The sequence below is a fragment of the Cervus elaphus genome, chromosome 11 (genome assembly GCF_910594005.1).
Source record: "Cervus elaphus chromosome 11, mCerEla1.1, whole genome shotgun sequence".
Taxonomy (NCBI): Eukaryota; Metazoa; Chordata; class Mammalia; order Artiodactyla; family Cervidae; genus Cervus; species Cervus elaphus.
Window position 1 is genome coordinate 54,489,101 of NC_057825.1, and position 17,473 is coordinate 54,506,573.

Sequence of the window (17,473 nt, forward strand, 5' to 3'; positions counted from 1 at the left end):
GAGGAAAGGGAGTCAAAATACCTCCCATACCTCTAAGGAAGGCTGTATTCTGGGCCCCTGACTCCCAGGAGATATCATCCCCACCTAGCTCCCACCTCGGTGCTCATCTCCTCCCTGACGCCCTGTCTGTGTCCGCTTGCCCAGCAAAGGCCAGCCCCAATAACCAACGAGTTCAAGCTCAACATACCTAACCCAGAATTCATCACCCCTGCCGCCCCCACCCTCCCAAGAGAAACAACCACCGGTATTTCTTCCACCTGTACAGACTTCCCCAGGAGACCACTTCTTTGTCCCTTAGAAGGGGCAAGTAACTGCTTCTGCCTTGTTAAGTGCTCGGCAGAAGTGTTCATCAAGTGCACGGCATTATTCTGAATAGAACGATGAGAGATCTTGAAGCAGCATGACCAAAGCGAGTATGTCATGCCAACTATTAATAGCAAAGATGCTTAGAGGAGATAGCTGCTGAGCCGAGTCCTGCAGGGTGAAATTGACAGAGAGAATCAGAAACACACAGGTAAATGTGGTCACAGAGGCCAGAAGTGGTAATGTGGGCATCCAGGTAGCTTAAGAAAGGTGACTAGTCAGGAGAAACTGGCTTTAGTGACCATCACCCAGGAGTCAGAGAAGCAGTGATGCTGGCATTAACCAGCCTCTACATTTATCAGCATCTGCCTCTCCTTCCAATGGGGCCTTCTTAGAGGAGAGAAAGGACCAGACCCAGCACATACACAACAGTTTATGGAAAGTAGTTTTCATACTGAAATAGCTTACATCCATGGGAAATTATTTTTAACAAATTTGAAGTCATTACAATAAGCTATTTAGGATCTAAGGCCAAAAGGATACATGAGAAATGCCACATTTGGAAAAACTTTTAGAGAGTACTTTAATTTAGAATAGGAGAGGATGGGAGCTTATCTCCCATAATTAAGCAGCAAGTAAAGAACATGACAGGAAGCAGGTAACAGGGACCAATAAGGTATTAGAAGACTTCCCCCCCCATTTTATTGAGTACCTTTCTGTATATATTCTAAAGTCTGAAATGAGTGATTCACAACTATGCTGTCCTAACACACCCTTGTGATGTGATCAGTGGTGAGGGAATGTCCCAAGTAACTTAGGCCTGATGATAAAATACTGAATTTACAAATTATTTTACATTTTAATAAATTCAAGCAAATTCAGAGTTATCCCAACAATAACAACAATAAAATGGCATTGTTAACTCATTCGAAAATGCTTTCTTGGGTGGGAAGAAGAAGATAGAGTCTGGGCTCCTGGAAATCAAATTGATCCAAACACTCAGCCTCCTGCCTCTGCCTGTAGGAATGTTACATCCACAGAAATGTGTCACTTACAGGAGCATCATGCAGCAAATATGTCACAGGTGACAATGAGCAGCAATTGCTTCTTCCTGCTGTAATTTAGAGGCTAGTATTTAAAACCCGAACTAACTAAGGCCACAATGGAAATGAAAAGCAACAAAACAGATTCTGGGGGCCACTAAGTTGGACTATATTCACATGGAAACATGTGTTTTCCTCATTACCAGAACGGACTGGATATTTTATCTGTAGAAGGAAAGGACTTGGATTCCAAGCTTTCTTTTTAATCACAACCCATCTAAGCAGAGTTCAAGAGTTCACAGTCCACCTTTCCTGTCCTTTGTGATTGTGTGGAGGAGAAGGAACTTGGGGATAAACAAGAATTGAAAAAAGCAAAATCAACAAGTAAAAGTAAATTTGTTGATAGCAACACAAATAAACTTTTGTTTTTTATATTTACTATATAAAAGATTTATGTTTACTATATAAAAGAAACCTATGAGTCTACATAATTATGTATACATATATGATACATAATATGCTTGTATTTATAATGTTTTTAATCATCTCTTAGTTCTAAAACAATCAGTAATATCACTACTTTCTTGAGAGTCTATTTTAAGTTAGTTAAACTACACATATATGTGGGGAGAATCCCATTAACAATGGATCACAATTTGCACAATTTGGATTATGTACAGTTGTAGGTGAATCAAGAACCACAGTTCACACACATTTTATTTGTTTATCTGCTGGAACCTTTTGTGCAAAAATATGCATCACTACACATTCTGAAGGTAAACTGAATAGCACACACCAAATTAAATTGATAATGTTGTCACTAAATTAGATATAAATTCTTTTTTTCTTTTTTTTTTTGAGCACTTGGCATCTGGGATCTCAGTTCCCTGACCAGGAATCAAACCCACACCCCTGCATTGGAAATGCAGAGTCTTAACCACTGGACCACCAGGGCGGTCCCTGAACTTAGCTGTACATTCTAATTAGAAAGATATAACAGCAGTGATTAAAAGCCATGATCAACTCCATAAAACATTACTAATGTCCTCATGACAAAGTCATCTTTCCCTAAACTATGGAAGTTCTGTCTTTATGTTGTATGCATATTCTCAGTAAAACTTTTAAAAGTTGCCAAACATTTCACATAAGCCAGATCTTTGGACAGAATATCAAGCTATGATCCTCAGTAAACTTGATAGTCACCTGATAGTTTTAATTTATGAATATCAGTTTAATAGCCCTTCATTCATTCACTAAAGAAATACTTGATGAGTATCAACCATGCATCAGATGTTGGTACATCACTTTAAACAAAACAGATGTCACCCCTGTCTTCATAGATCTTCTACCATAGAGAGAGATAATATAGATAAATAAACTAACATATATGTAACTATAAATATATACTTTATATATATATAACTATATACTATCAAATATCATATTTTACATACAAATATAGTATATATATACAACTATATTTGTATGTAAATATACATACAAATATATATACAACTATATACTATATTTGTATGTAAAATACTATATATATTTGTATATATATATGTATATATACATATATATAAACTATATTTGTATATACAACAAATATACAAATACATTGTATATATACAATGTATATATATACAAAGTTATATATACAACTATATTTGTATGTAAAATACTATATTTGTATATATACAACTGTTGTTGTTGTTCAGTCCCTAAGTCATGTCCTACTATTTGCAACCCGTGAACTGCAGCACCCTAGGCTTCCCTATCCTTCACTATCTCCCAGAGTTTGCTCAAACTCATGTCCCATCGAGTCAGTGAAAGTGAAAGAGAAGTTGCTCAGTCATGTCCAACTCTTGCGACCCCATGGACTGTTCCCTGCCAGGCTCCTCCATCCATGGGATTTTCCAGGCAAGAATACTGGAGTGGGTTGCCATTTCCTTCTCCAGAGGATCTTCCTACTGAAGATAGGACTGCAGTAGGACTTTGTTGTTTATCTTTTATAGACAGTAATTCATATATGCTGATCCCAAGTGCCTGATTTGTGAAAAGTGTTAGTTGCTCAGTTGTGTCCAACTCTTTGCGACCCTGCACTGTAGCCCACCAGACTCATCTGTCTCTGGAATTCTCCAGGCAAGAATACTAGAATGGGTAGCCATTCCCGTCTCCAGGGGATCTTCCCAACCCAGAGGTCAAACCCAGGTCTCCTGCACTGCAGGTGAACTCTTTACTGTCTGAGCCACCCGGGAAGCCCAAATGCCTAATTTATCCCTTTCCCCAGAAAAGAAGAATTTTAACACCCACATGTCCTTGCACTGGAATTTGGTTTTCTGCTATTATTAGAAAAAGTAACATCAGGTCTGGAGTATTTGAAAGATAAATTTTGGTTAAAAACATTCCAACCCTCTTATATTACATTTCTGGTTCTAGGCCATCTTAAACGGCTTCCTGAGTGACTTCACACCAGCTGTAAAGCAAACTGCATCCAACATTGTGGAAGCCTCAGTTGAAATCTACAACAGGATGAGTGTTGATCTTCTGCCAACACCAGCCAAGTCTCATTACGTCTTTAACTTGAGGGATTTATCTAAATGTGTGCAAGGTAGTGTATGGAACTCTCGTTCCCTGGCCTGCACCCTCCTTCCATTTCCATCCATTTACCCACACATCCCTGCGTAAAAGTGTATGTACATGGGTGTCTGAGATTTGCCTGGAAATTCCATTACAGTATCCCTGTTTTAGCCACCCTCCACCCCCACCCTTCACTGACTACTTCACAACTTTCCTCAAACCACCATCCCATTTCTCACTCCCAGCTGGTGGCCTGTCTTCTTTTTCACTGAATTAAAACAAAAAAAAGTCTAACCAGAAGGGGCTCCTCTTCCAAATCTCCCAGATACCCTGCCCCTGCCTTCTCTCTCACTGCAGTGATTCAGCTGTCCCTGCCCCTAATATGTGCCAACAGCCCCCCTGCTACTGAACCCATCCCCTCCTGCTGACTCTAGGATTTTGCTTTTATGTGTCCCCCTTCTCTTCTGCATTGTCAGTGCTGCTTCTTCTGTCAGATCATCCCTAACAGCATACAATTCTGCTATAATACCTCCCATCTTAAAAGACACAATTCTCTTGGGACTTCCCTGAATGTCCAATGGTTAAGACTCTGCCTTCCAATGCAGGGAATGTGGCTCGTATCCCTGGTCAAGGAACTAAGATTACACATGCCACAGTGGTGTGTCCAAAACTTTTTAAAAAATAAAATAAGCTATAAAGATATTAAAAATAATAATAATAGTTCTCTTTAGGCCCCATATCCCCTTTCTGCTACCCTCCTCATTTGCACTGATAATGTGTCCCCAGTTTTACTTTCAAAAAATGAGGTCACAATGATTATATGTATATATCCACCGGGAACTACCCATTTTCTTTAGTATGGGATAAAGTTGAACTTACGGATTTTCTCATTAATTAAACTATCACTAGATATTCCACAATTGTAGAGTTTTTCTTTTCTCCCTTTCTGAAAAAACAGGTATTCTTCAGTGTGACCCAGGAACAATAAGAGAAGAAATACAGATCTTCAGACTCTTCTGCCATGAATGTCAAAGAGTCTTCCATGATCGTTTGATTAATAATGAAGATAAGCACTATTTCCATGCTATTTTGACAGAGATGGCCAGTAAATATCAATCTTTATATCAATCTATCATTCTTTATTCAGTTAGGTTTTTTCCAGGGGTTATTTTTATTGTTTTAGTAGAAAAACAATTTGTTTTCTAATCCTAGCCATTAGATGACCAAGGAGACACAGTTTGGTTTCTAAAATGAGCAAAATAAATTATAATCATTCATTAGTAAAAGTTTTTCTCTTCAATGACCCACATACATAACAACATGTGAAATATTATGAAAATCATTTTATTGAAATTCAGGAAGGATTAATATTCCTAATTCAGTGCAGAATTTTAAGTAGAGGGAAAGTAGAGGGAAAGTAGAAAACAAACAGCATTTTTTTCAGGTAAGAAGCCAGGATACTTCTAAAGTATTTATTTATTAATATGTATTTATATATGTTATTTAATAAAAATGATTATTATTAATAGTAAATATTCTTAATCTTAAATTCAAGAGATTATCAATCAAACCAAAGTGATGTGGTGTTAACATGGGCTTTCTCTCAGTTTCATGTGTATTAATTAGGCTTCTCAGTAAAGTACCAGGTGTAGTTATTCTGTATATCTTACCATTAATACCCTGCATTCAAGCTAATCATCATATTAAAAATTGATTTTATTTTTTGAATAGACAAACATTTTGGAATTGCTATAGGCCTGGAATATTTTTTGACTAGGCCCATCATATTTGGAGATTTCATTAAGGTAAGTGTATTGTACTGACTTGACTACATTTGAAGTTTATAAAACATTTACTGTTTTCTAGCTCAAGTTCATATTCTACAGGAGCTTTGCACATGTGAAGATTCAAGACCTAGACGGGGTGGGTGGGGGGTGATCAGCAAATTATGGTCCATAGTCCAAATCTACTCACCACTAATTTTTGTAAATGAAGTTCTATAGGAGCATAAGACCCATTTGACTCTGTCTTATTTATCTGGTTGCTTTCTAATGACCAGGCAGACTAAAGTACTAGCAACAGACACTATATGACCTGCAAAGCCTAAAATATTTGCTATATGGCTCTTGAGAGAAAAAGATCGCTGATTCTGATCTAGTTACATTCATTTTGATAATAGTGAATCAGAGACTGAATTATCAGGTATTCTATTTGAAAGGAAGCAAAGAAGTTTAGTCTCTTAACTCAGGACTGGAATTCTCTTACCATACATAGTCTATGTGGCTCTTCAGACTCTGCTCAGATATTTCTAGTGATGAGAAGCTAATTAGTTAGCAGTTCTGCCTTCTTCATTTCAGGGTAGCTCTAATTAGTAGCAAAATTTTCCTTTTACTAAGTGCCTCAGTCCTGGGTGTTCATTGGAAGGCCTGATGTTGAAGCTGAAACTCCAATACTTTGGCCACCTGATGTGAAGAGCTGACTCATTTGAAAAGACCCTGATGCTAGAAAAGATTGAGGGCAGGAGGAGAAGGGGATGACAGAGGATGAGATGGTTGGATGGCATCACTGACTCAATGGACATGAGTTTGGGTAAACTCCAGGAGTTGGTGATGGACAGGGAGGCCTGGCATGCTGCAGTTCATGGGGTCGCAAAGAGTTGAACATGACTGAGCGACTGAACTGAACTGAAGTGCTTCAAGTCTGTCCCCCCTAATAACATCTACATGTAGGCCCTAATTTTACCTTCTGGACCTACCTAGAATATACTTCTTATAGGTGAATAACCTTATTCTAGGTTAAAAGACTTGTATCTAACTAACTACCATACCTGTGTTGACAGGCAGCCATCTTGTTTTACCAAGCTGACTCTTGCTTGGGCACACACAACACTACTAGTGTCTCTGAGAAAGCAGGACCATGTCTGTTTAGTTCAACCTAAATCCTCAGTTTCCTACATAGAGCTACAGCAGTGACTCTAAACCAGTGGTGTTTAAACAAATGAATGGATTCATCTTTATATTTATGCAATATCTCACCATTCTGGTAACCCTAGGAAAAAAAATGCTAATAATAAACGATCTATTCTATGAGCTATATCTATTTAATGCTTCTTTTTAAAAGTTTGAAGTTTATTTCCAGGTAGTGATTATATTTCCTGTTTGTTTCTAATGGTGGTATTATCAAATAGGAAAATGAAGCAAAGCAAAAAGAGCAATTGGACTCTTCTTTCATTGACTATGTGTATTTTAGTCAAAGATTTCACAACAAAATGTCCCCAGGGCAGTTGTTATGGCAAAGACAATAAATTATCAATAGGTCCAAACAGGAACTCAGTGCCCTATAGTTTGTACCGAATACCACGCTCAATGATTTATTTAAACAAATAACTAGTATGTAAAAACTACATATAGTTCTGGCATGATTTTTTAATAAAACAGTCTGCCAAACCTAATTTTCAACCATTTCGCTTTTCTGATGTCAACAGCCTAGGAGCAAAAGTATGAAACCAGAGTTAAGTTAAATGAGAGAGAAGTGAGAAATTTTTTTTAATTTTTTCTGAACTTTTGTGTGAATTTTATTGCAAAGATCATTTGAAATTCCAGTGTTTCACTTGAAGAGGTTGAATTGAATGAATTTTTCAGTTAACCATGAATATCTGAGTTGCTTTAATCCCATTTCCTTCATTTTACAGCCCTGCTAGCATATATAAGCAAATGATTAAATAAAAATAGAAATAAAAATAATGGGCCCTCCTAAAGTTATGTATATTATATATGTTTATATATCAGAATTGATCTAACTTGGTTCTTATCCAATAAATCATCTTCTAGTTTGGAGCAGATAAATCTGACCGGATTTATGATGACATGCCTGATATGGAGAAAATCGCAAATGTTCTACAGGACTACCTTGATGATTATAACCTTATAAACCCCAAAGAAGTAAAGTTGGTATTCTTCCAAGATGCGATAGAGCATGTTTCAAGGTAAAGTGCCATCAAGTACCCAATAATGCATTGATCTATTTTCTTTTATATTAAAAGGTAAGGATTAAGTTATACAAACTCTTTAAATTGACTGCTAGATGGACAAAGATCTATTACCAAATCTTGCTATAACTTAAAAGTTAGGAAATGGCAACTGGCAAGAAGGAAATGGCCCACTCTAGTATTCTTGCCTGGAGAATTCCATGGACAGAGGAGCCTGGCCAGCTCTAGTACATGGGGTGCAAAGAGTCAGAAACAATTTAGTGACTGAACAACAACAGCCTCTAGCTGGCTAGTGACAAGCTATGGGGTTCATATCCAGTGCTTAGATTCTAGCTTCACTGGTAGATGCCTCGGCCCAAAATGGATTCACTTTGTGTTCTTCAGGCACAATTATCCCAGATTTTTCACTCTTTCCTGTTAGCAATTATTTCCAGTCTTCAACATACTGAGCCCTTTATCATTTTTCAATGTTTCACTTAACATGTGATACCCAGATTTGATGTAGTATTCTGTGGAATAAGCTGTGCAAAATGTGTGTGAGGGCAAGATTTCCCATAGGCTACTACCATGGAAGACAACAATTGCTTTGTTTGTTTCCCTTGTCAACTATATTTTAGTGTTGGACCTTATTAAGATTGACCAATCTCCAGAATTTTTTTTCTATAACCATAAGCAAGCCAAGTCTTTTGTGCTTCCCATACTTCTGCTATTTAATTAACTCTAATTCAAAGATTTATGTTCATCACAACTCAGGGGTTGTAAAATACAATAGTTTTTCATTGGGTTGTCAAGATACCACTTGCTTCCCATCTGTCCCCTGCCAAAATACCCACAAGCTTTCTCCTAACAACTTTTATTCCCATGGCTCAGGCAGTCCCTAAGCCTGAAAGAAAATAAATTAACAGCAGAATCCTGGTCTGAGAAACTTCCTGAAGAATAGACCAGATGATAGGAAAAGTCAGCTTACTTATATTTATAACCTCTCTTACTTTCATGAATGGGAATCACCAGGCTACTTAAAGTTTGCTTAAATTATTACAGAAGGAAATTAAAAACCATTTGTAGAATGGGGGAGATTTGGTTTTCTGGCAGAAAGGACTGCCATGTGAATAACGATGTAGATGTTTTCTCTAGAGAAGATTGGTAGTTAGGAATTAGAGGAAATAAGAGCCTTCAAACACCTACTGATGATTAGCAATGAACAGGGCTTCCATAGTGGGAAGCAGTTTGGGGGCAAATACTAAATATTCAGTAATATAACAGATAGTACATTTCCATTTGTTAATATTCTAGGCTTTTGTTGCACTGAATAACTGAATAAAAGCTTTCTCAACTCAGAAAATTTAGAATTGACTTCAGAGCCCGTGCTTTCAAAGAGCAGTTTGCATCAGACAATTTATGTTACATGCCCCCCAAAGTTGTCATCATACTCCAAGGATGGTCAAATGGATCTCTCTCTAAAGCCACTAATGGGACTTCCCTGGCAGTCCAGTATGCTTAAGACTCCAGGCATCCACTGCAGAGAGCATAGGTTTAATTCCTGGTCTAGGAACTAAGATTCCTAATGCTGTGTATCATGGCCAAAAAAAATTTTTAAGTAATAATAAAATTAAACAGCTAATTAGGAAATGTATCTCTTGCCTCTACAGTAGAGAAAATGTAACTCTGGAGGATTCTCAATGGAAGGAGGTTTTTACCCATTGATATGTAAGTTGACAGAAAAAAATAACACTAGGAAGCAGATGGACAAGCCATTTGTTTTCTCAATCTCAAATGAAAGTAACAAATTACTATCAAGTAAATGAAAAAAGGAAAGAGTAACATAAATAGTGCAAGATATTAATAATATTCAATATTTATCCACTGTAGCACCCTGATGCATTATGGGAAAAAATAACAAAACACTGGGACATATCCATTGAACCCTCAATTTTATAGTCTTAGAGGTAACTGAGGAAATATAAGCAAACAGATGATCTGAAGTGTCTTCTGTTAGATGTATGTTGTGATAGAGACATAGCAGTGGAGATCGTACCCGTGGGTCTTAGTTGCTTTGGGAGAGGAATTAGCAAAGGATGTATTGACTGGAAAAAAAAAAAAAAAGCACAGTGTGAGAGTTGTGAATTAAGTTTTATCTGGGGAAAAATGAGGACCATAGCCCCAGAGACAGCCTCTCAGATAACTCCAAGGAACTGCTCCAGAGAGGTAGTGGGGAAGTCAGTATGTATGTGATTTTAGTGAAGGGGTTGTGTCTGTGACATGCAGTCAGGCACACATTTTGACAGAAGGCTGCTGCTAGTCACAAGGAGCAGATGTCTCCTTTAATGATTTTAGTGTTCTTCTAGATATGAGACTATATAAGAAATTGAGTTCATAAAATCTCCTGAAAATGGATATCTGAAGGCCTGTCCTACCAGTTTTTACCAGGGCACAGAGTGCCTCGTTCCTGATTGTAGTGGGAATTTCTAATAATGTACTTCCACAGCCTTGAGAAATTCCACAGAAATCGCACCTGGAAAAACAGCATATATTAAGAAACTGTGTTAATGGTTATCTTTCAAGTTTTTCTTAAGAATAATCTCCTTGTTACAAACCCCAAGGCCAGACCCAGAAGGGAGTATGACTAGGATCATGGACCTTGGAACACTGGATCAGCGTTAGGTCTGAACACTGCCTACGCACTTGCTGATTGTTCCTGAGACTATCCCAGAAGGGAACGACCTGGAGTATAAACAAGGAGATCTGGACTATGTCGATGTAGTGTCTTGGGAAAGATAGATCAAAGAAAGTTTGTAGTCTGCAATTAGAAATAAGAGCTGGATTCACAGTGGACTCTGCACCTCAGTCCAATAGAGGCTGCAGGTCCCCTGACCCATTGCACCAGATTTTGTGTTCTATTTTCATTCTCGTCGCTCGCTCCTGGACCTTTAGGGAAACACCTGATCTCCACCCTGAACTGCTTTCAGGGTGTGTTGAAGGTCAGCAATTGCAGTGACAGGTGACTCCATTATTGTAGAACCAAGTGGCAAGTATCAGTTTTTAGCTGGTAGTTCCTAAGGAAAGGAGCCACAGCTTTTTTTTTTTTTTTTTTTTGTAAATAACCAGATGATAAATATTTTAGGCTCTGCTAAATAGGCCCTGTCACACCTATTCAACTCTGCCATTATAACTAGCATGAGAATGTCCATAAAGCATTATTTATCAAAACAATCACAAAACAAAATGTGGTATAGAGTTTAAGTCCACTTTTGTGAACACACACATACAAGTCAACAGACATAAACTTGTTTATGAAGCACCTACTATAAGCCATGAATTTAAAAGAGGCTTGCTCCTTGGAAGAAAAGCTATGACCAACCTAGACAGCATGTTAAAAAGCAGAAACATCACTTTGCTGACAAAGGTCCGTATGGTCAAAGATATGATTTTTCCAGTAGTCATGTACAGGTGTGAGAGCTGGACCATAAAGAATGCTGAGTGCCAAAGAATTGGTGCTTTCAAACTGTGATGCTGGAGAAGATTCTTGAGAGTCCCTTGGACAGCAGGGACATCAGACCAGTCAATCCTAAAGGAAATCAACCCTGAATATTCATTGGGAGGACTGATGCTGAAGCTCCAATACTTTGGCCACCTGATGTGAAGAGCCAACTCATTTGAAAAGATCCTAATGCTGGGAAGGACTGAGGGCAGGAGGAAACTGGGGTGACAGAGAAGGAGATGGCTGGATGGCATTATCAACTCAAAGGACACGAATTTGAGCAAACTCCAGGAGATGGTGAAGGACAGGGAAGCCTGGCGTGCTGCATTTCATGGGATCACAAAAAGTCGGACACGACTTAGCAACTGAACAACACCACCTATGAGCTACACACTACTCCCAAGGAGAACAGGATAGCTTCCAGACCCTCATGATGGAGTGTACATGTGGTAAAGAGTTAGCAGTGTTTTTTTCCTATCAGTTATAATTATCATATTTTACTTTCTTAATTAAAAAAGTAATAAAGCATATTAAAAAGCAGAGACATTACTTTGCCGAAAAAGGTCCGTCTAGTCAGGGCAATGGTTTTTCCAGTGGTCATGTATAGATGTGAGAGTTGGACTATAAAGAAAGCTGAGCACAGAAGAATTGATGCTTTTGAACTGTGGTGTTGAGAAGACTTTTGAGAGTCCTTTGGACTACAAGGAGATCCAACCAGTCCATCCTAAAGGAGATCAGTCCTGGGTATTCATTGGAAGGTCTGATGTTGAAGCTGAAGCTCCAGTACTTTAGCCACCTGATGCAAAGAGCTGACTCATTGGAAAAGACCCTGATGCTGGGAAAGATTGAGGGCAGGAGGAGAAGGGAACGACAGAGGATGAGATGGTTGGATGGCATCACCGCCTCAATGGACATGCGTTTGGGTGGACTCCAGGAGTTGGTGATGGACAGGGAGGCCTGGCGTGCTGCGGTTCATGGGGTCGCAAAGAGCCGGACACGACTGAGAGACTGAACTGAACTGAATAAAGCCGTTATCCTTCTCAAATATTTGAACCTTTTTTATTATTGTGGTTATCAGCATTATGAATTAGAAATAAATAAAGAAGATAGAGGATAGAAAGATGCTTTCCTTAAAAAAACAGAGATTGAGAGGGAGAAATTAAACCTGCTTTTACATTTCTCTCATGATTTCCTGGGCTTTCCCCAATGGCTCAGCGGTAAAGAATCTACCTGCAATGTAGGAGACTCAGGCTCAATCCCTGGGTCAGGAAGATCACCTGGAGGAGGAAATAGCAACTCACTCCACTGTTCTTGCCTGGAGAATCCCATGGACAGAGGAGCCTGGTGGGCTACAGTCCAAAGGATCACGAAGAGTCAGACAAGACTAAACACACAACAACATTTCATGATTTTCTAGTTTCTCATGATCCAGTTGGGGCTTCCCTGGTAGCTCAGATGGTAAAGAATCTGCCTGCAATGAAGGAGACCTGGGTTCAGTCCCTAGGTTGGGAAGATCCCCTGGAGAAGGGAATGGCAAACCACTCCAGTATTCTTGCCTAGAGAATCCCATGGACAGAGGAGCCTAGCAAGCTATAGTCCAATCTGAGATTTTCAATGATAATTTTTCAAAAAAATTTTTTTCATTTGCAACTTCTTTTTAAGGAGAGTTTACTGACCTTTAAAAATATTTATTTATTTCATTTATCTGGCTCTATCAGGTCTCAGTTATGGCTTGTGGGCTCTCTTGTTGTGTACAGGGTTAGTTGCTCCTTAGCCTGTGGGATCTTAGTTCCCCCACCAGGGATCAAACCTGTGTCCCCTGCATTGCAAGGCAGATTCTCAACCACTGGACCACCAGGGAAGTCCCTACCTTTTTATCTTAACAGCAGTGAACTTGACTCTCGTACAAACTGCTCACTTTTATACTGACATCCTTTCCCCTTTCTTGAGTGTTTGAATTTTATTCATGCTTCTCTATATACCTCAAGGAACCTTTTAGGATAGGTTTGCAGGTGGTTTATTCTCTGAGAAATAACATGATAGTTTTCCCTCTTAACCACTGTGGAATGGCATCTTGTAAAAGAGATGCTTGAGGCCAGCCTATAATTATTTGACCCCTTAGGAGTAATCTAGTATATCTATTTTTTAGGTCCTCACACATTTTTAGTTATGTCTATATGTCTATATAAGTCGAAAGTGTTACTCACTCAGTCATGGTGGACTCTTTACTATCCTATGGACTGTAGCCTGCCAGGCTCCTCTGTCCATGGGATTCTCCAGGCAAGAATACTGGAGTGGGTAGCCATTCCCGTCTCTAGGGGATCTTCCCAACTCAGGGATCAAACCTGGATCGTTTGCATTGCAGGCAGATTTTTTACAGTCTGAGCCAGCAGGGAAACCCCCTTGGGAGTAGTTTATTATATCTACTTTTTAGATGCTCGCAAAATTATGTCTAATGTAGATGTATAGATTTCTATTTCATATATGCATGCATACATCCATTCACCTACACACACACACACACGCACACACAGAGTTTATTTTATATTTATATCTCTTTTAGAAAACATTGTGTTTTGCTTCTCTTCTTTGACCTTCTTTCCTGACCCTCAGTAACTTCCTCAGATCAATGGGTTCAACTCTGAGGTTTTTTTCTTTTATTTCAACTCTATCCCTTCGTTTCTTCTACAGTTCCTATAGTGTGGTCTGTGTGATTCCATTTGTTTCTCCTAGATTTGTCATCCTTATATTCCATTTTCTCTCACAATTTTTAATATCATTATCTCTTTTATTTGAGTTCTGGGTAAATGCCTTGAGTTTGTCTTCTACTCTACCCATTCAGTTTTTCACCATATCCTATTTTCAAGACCCATCTTCCACTGATGTTTTCACTTTGGTAGTCAGATTTTCCATCTTCAATCAGTTTTTCCTAAACTTGGATTTTTCCCCCATTTCTGAGTACTCACTCTAGTATCATGATGGCATTTTTTTTAAAATCTTTATTGTTAACATGAATCAGAAATTGTATATAGTAAATCCACTTCAGATTGTTCCTGTTGATCTTTTCTTGAGCTGCAGTCTCTTTTCTTATGTTCAGTGAGTTTTCTGCTTGCTCATCCTTAGAAATAAAGACCTGCTTGCCAATATAATGATTAATGTAAGTCGTGGCCTAAATCAGCCAGCATTCCTGATAAGACCCTTCACACCTTAAAGGGAGAAGAGATTTTTTTTTTATTGGAATATAATTGCTTTACAATGTTGTGTTCTTTCCTGCTGAACAATGAAGGGAATCAGCTATATGTATTCACATATCCTCTCCTTCTTGAACCTCCCTCCAACCCACCCCTCTAGGTCATCACAGAGCACCAAGCTGACCTCCCTGTGCTATACAACAGCTTCCCACTAGGTTATCTGTTTCACCCACGATAGTGTATATATGTCAGTCCTAATCTCCTAATTCATCCCACCCTCCCCTTCTCTACCTTTGTCTACCTGTCTGTTCTCTACCTCTACATTTCTATTCCTGCCCTGCAGATGGGTTCATCTGTACCATTTTTTTTTATTCCACATGTACGTATTTAATATAGTATATTTGTTTTTCTCAATTTTCATGACCCAGGTCAACAGCATGTAGGAAATGGACAAGAGATGGCTATAAGGAAACCACCAGTGCTTTTCTCCCTACCATGAACCTCAGACATACCCTGTTCTTTCCTGTGGCCTTTGGCTGGGGAATAACTCTCCAGCAGCCACTAGCCTTCCACTCTGGGGCGGGCCCTCAGAGCAGAAGCCACATTTGTACCCCGTAACTAAACCTTTTTCTGCTTCGTCTTCCACAGGATCGCTCGCATGATTCGTCAGGAGAGAGGCAACGCCCTGCTGGTTGGAGTGGGAGGCACAGGAAAGCAGTCTCTTACAAGGCTCGCAGCTCATATATGCGGTTATAGATGTTTGCAGATTGAGTTGAGCCGGGGATATAATTACGACAGTTTTCATGAGGACCTGAGGAAGCTGTACAAACTGGCTGGTGTAGAAGACAAGAATATGGTTTTCCTCTTCACAGACACCCAGGTACATATTTATATAGCCAAAGAACAAGAACAGGAAAGGGAAAGGCTACCCACTCCAGTATTCTGGCCTAGAGAATTCCATGGACTGTATAGTCCATGGGGTCACAAAGAGTTGGACACAACTGAGCGACTTTCACACAAAAACAAGAACAGGAAAAGGACACATGTTATAATCGCATGTGCCCTTCGAATAGCTTGTATGAATGATGTATTTCGGGGAATCTTTCCATCTATTAACAGTTCTTGGACCTTATAAAATACTGTTATAATATGTTTTTACTTCTTTTAACAACTATTACTTCCACCTTTAAATTCTACATAAGAAAATGTAATCAGAGGTTAAGAGCATTAAGAAGGGACTTGGAGAGGAAGGACGTAGACAGCAGAAGGTGATAAACTATTTCTGTGGAGGTAAATATAAAAAAGTAATTCCCTAAGTGAAATCAATTAGGGAGATATGCTTTACTCAAGAAAAGGAAAAAATAATGGCTATATTTTAGTTAAATTAACTTAAAAGTTAAAGTAGGATTACATCCATGTCTACCACAACCAATTTAACTGATTTTGAATTTATTCTCTAATAAAGTGGCTCAACTGCTAAAGAATCTGCCTGCAATGTGGGAGACCTGGGTTTGATCCCTGGATTTGGAAGATCCCCTGGAGAAGGGAAGGGCTACCCACTCCAGTATTCTGGCCTAGAGAATTCCATGGACTGTATAGTCCATGGGGTTGCAAAGAGTCAGACACAACTGAGCGACTTTCACTTCACTTCACTTCACTTCATTTTCTACATTGATTACACTTGGGTATTTTAATATTAGGGAAAATATATAACTAATAAGTACATTACGAGGCAGAGAAGGCAATGGCAACCCACTCCAGTACTCTTGCCTGGAAAATCCTATAGGCAGAGGAGTCTGGTAGGCTGCAGTCCATGGGGTCGTGAAAAGTCGGACATGACTGAGCGACTTCACTTTCACTTTTCACTTTCATGCATTGGAGAAGGAAATGGAAACCCACTCCAGTGTTCTTGCCTGGAGAATCCCAGGGATGGCGGAGCCTGGTGGGCTGCCGCCTATAGGGTCGCACAGAGTCGGACACGGCTGAAGTGATTTAGCAGCAGCAGCAGCAGCAATACCGTACAGGGAACTCTACTCAATACTCTATAATGGCCTATATGGGAAAGGAATCTAAAACAAGAGTAGATATAGGTATATGTATAACTGATTCACTTTGTTTTACACCTGAAACTAACACAACTATGCTGCTAAGTCGCTTCAGTCGTGTCCAACTCTGTGCGACCCCATAGACAGCAGCCCACCAGGCTCCTCTGTCCCTGGAATTCCCAAGGCAAGAATACTGGAGTGAGTTGCCATTTCCTTCTCCAATGCATGCATGCATGCTAAGTCACTTCAGTTGTGTCTGGCTCTGTGAGACCCCGTGGACAGCAGTCCACCAGACTCCTCTGTCCACAGGATTCTCCAGGCAAGAATACTGGAGTGGGTTGCTATTTCCTTCTCCAAAATCAACTGTACTCCAATAAAAAAATTTTAATACATATATATAAATTTTTTAATTAAAAATTTTTAAAAACAGAAATCAGCCAAAGAAAAAGTGATAAATCTGACACATAAATATTTTAACTTTATTTTAGTTTCAAAAACACTGTAAACATGACTAAGTACAATCACAAAATAGGAAAAATATTTTTGACATCTGTTACATGCAGTGAGCTTATATCTGAGTTTGTAAGTATTTTTTTACAAATGAGAAGACAAGCCATTGAGTATGTTGCCACCACCAGCTCCCTGCCCTGGGCCCTGGTAGCTGCACATGGAGGCACTGCTGAAGACTCAGTGACCCTTGCAGCCTCTGTGAACCTGCAGTGTTCGCAGAGTGCACATAGTTGTTGATCCTGTGGACCGCAGTAGCCTGAGTGGAAGAGACATAACCTTCCCATACCTCATGCCCCCGCATTTGATGCCCTGCCTCACTAGACCTGGAGTCT

General features: G+C 39.2%; 1 protein-coding gene across 1 annotated transcript in view; it reads left to right on the forward strand.

Moving 5' to 3' along the window:
• Positions 1–17,473, forward strand: part of DNAH6 (dynein axonemal heavy chain 6) — a 275,358-nt gene that overhangs the window by 144,153 nt on the left and 113,732 nt on the right. The window contains exons 43-47 of the mRNA XM_043917761.1: positions 3,789–3,960; positions 4,888–5,034; positions 5,661–5,734; positions 7,760–7,914; positions 15,235–15,466. Coding sequence (XP_043773696.1) covers positions 3,789–3,960; positions 4,888–5,034; positions 5,661–5,734; positions 7,760–7,914; positions 15,235–15,466 — 780 coding nt within the window. The remainder of the gene's footprint in view (positions 1–3,788; positions 3,961–4,887; positions 5,035–5,660; positions 5,735–7,759; positions 7,915–15,234; positions 15,467–17,473) is intronic.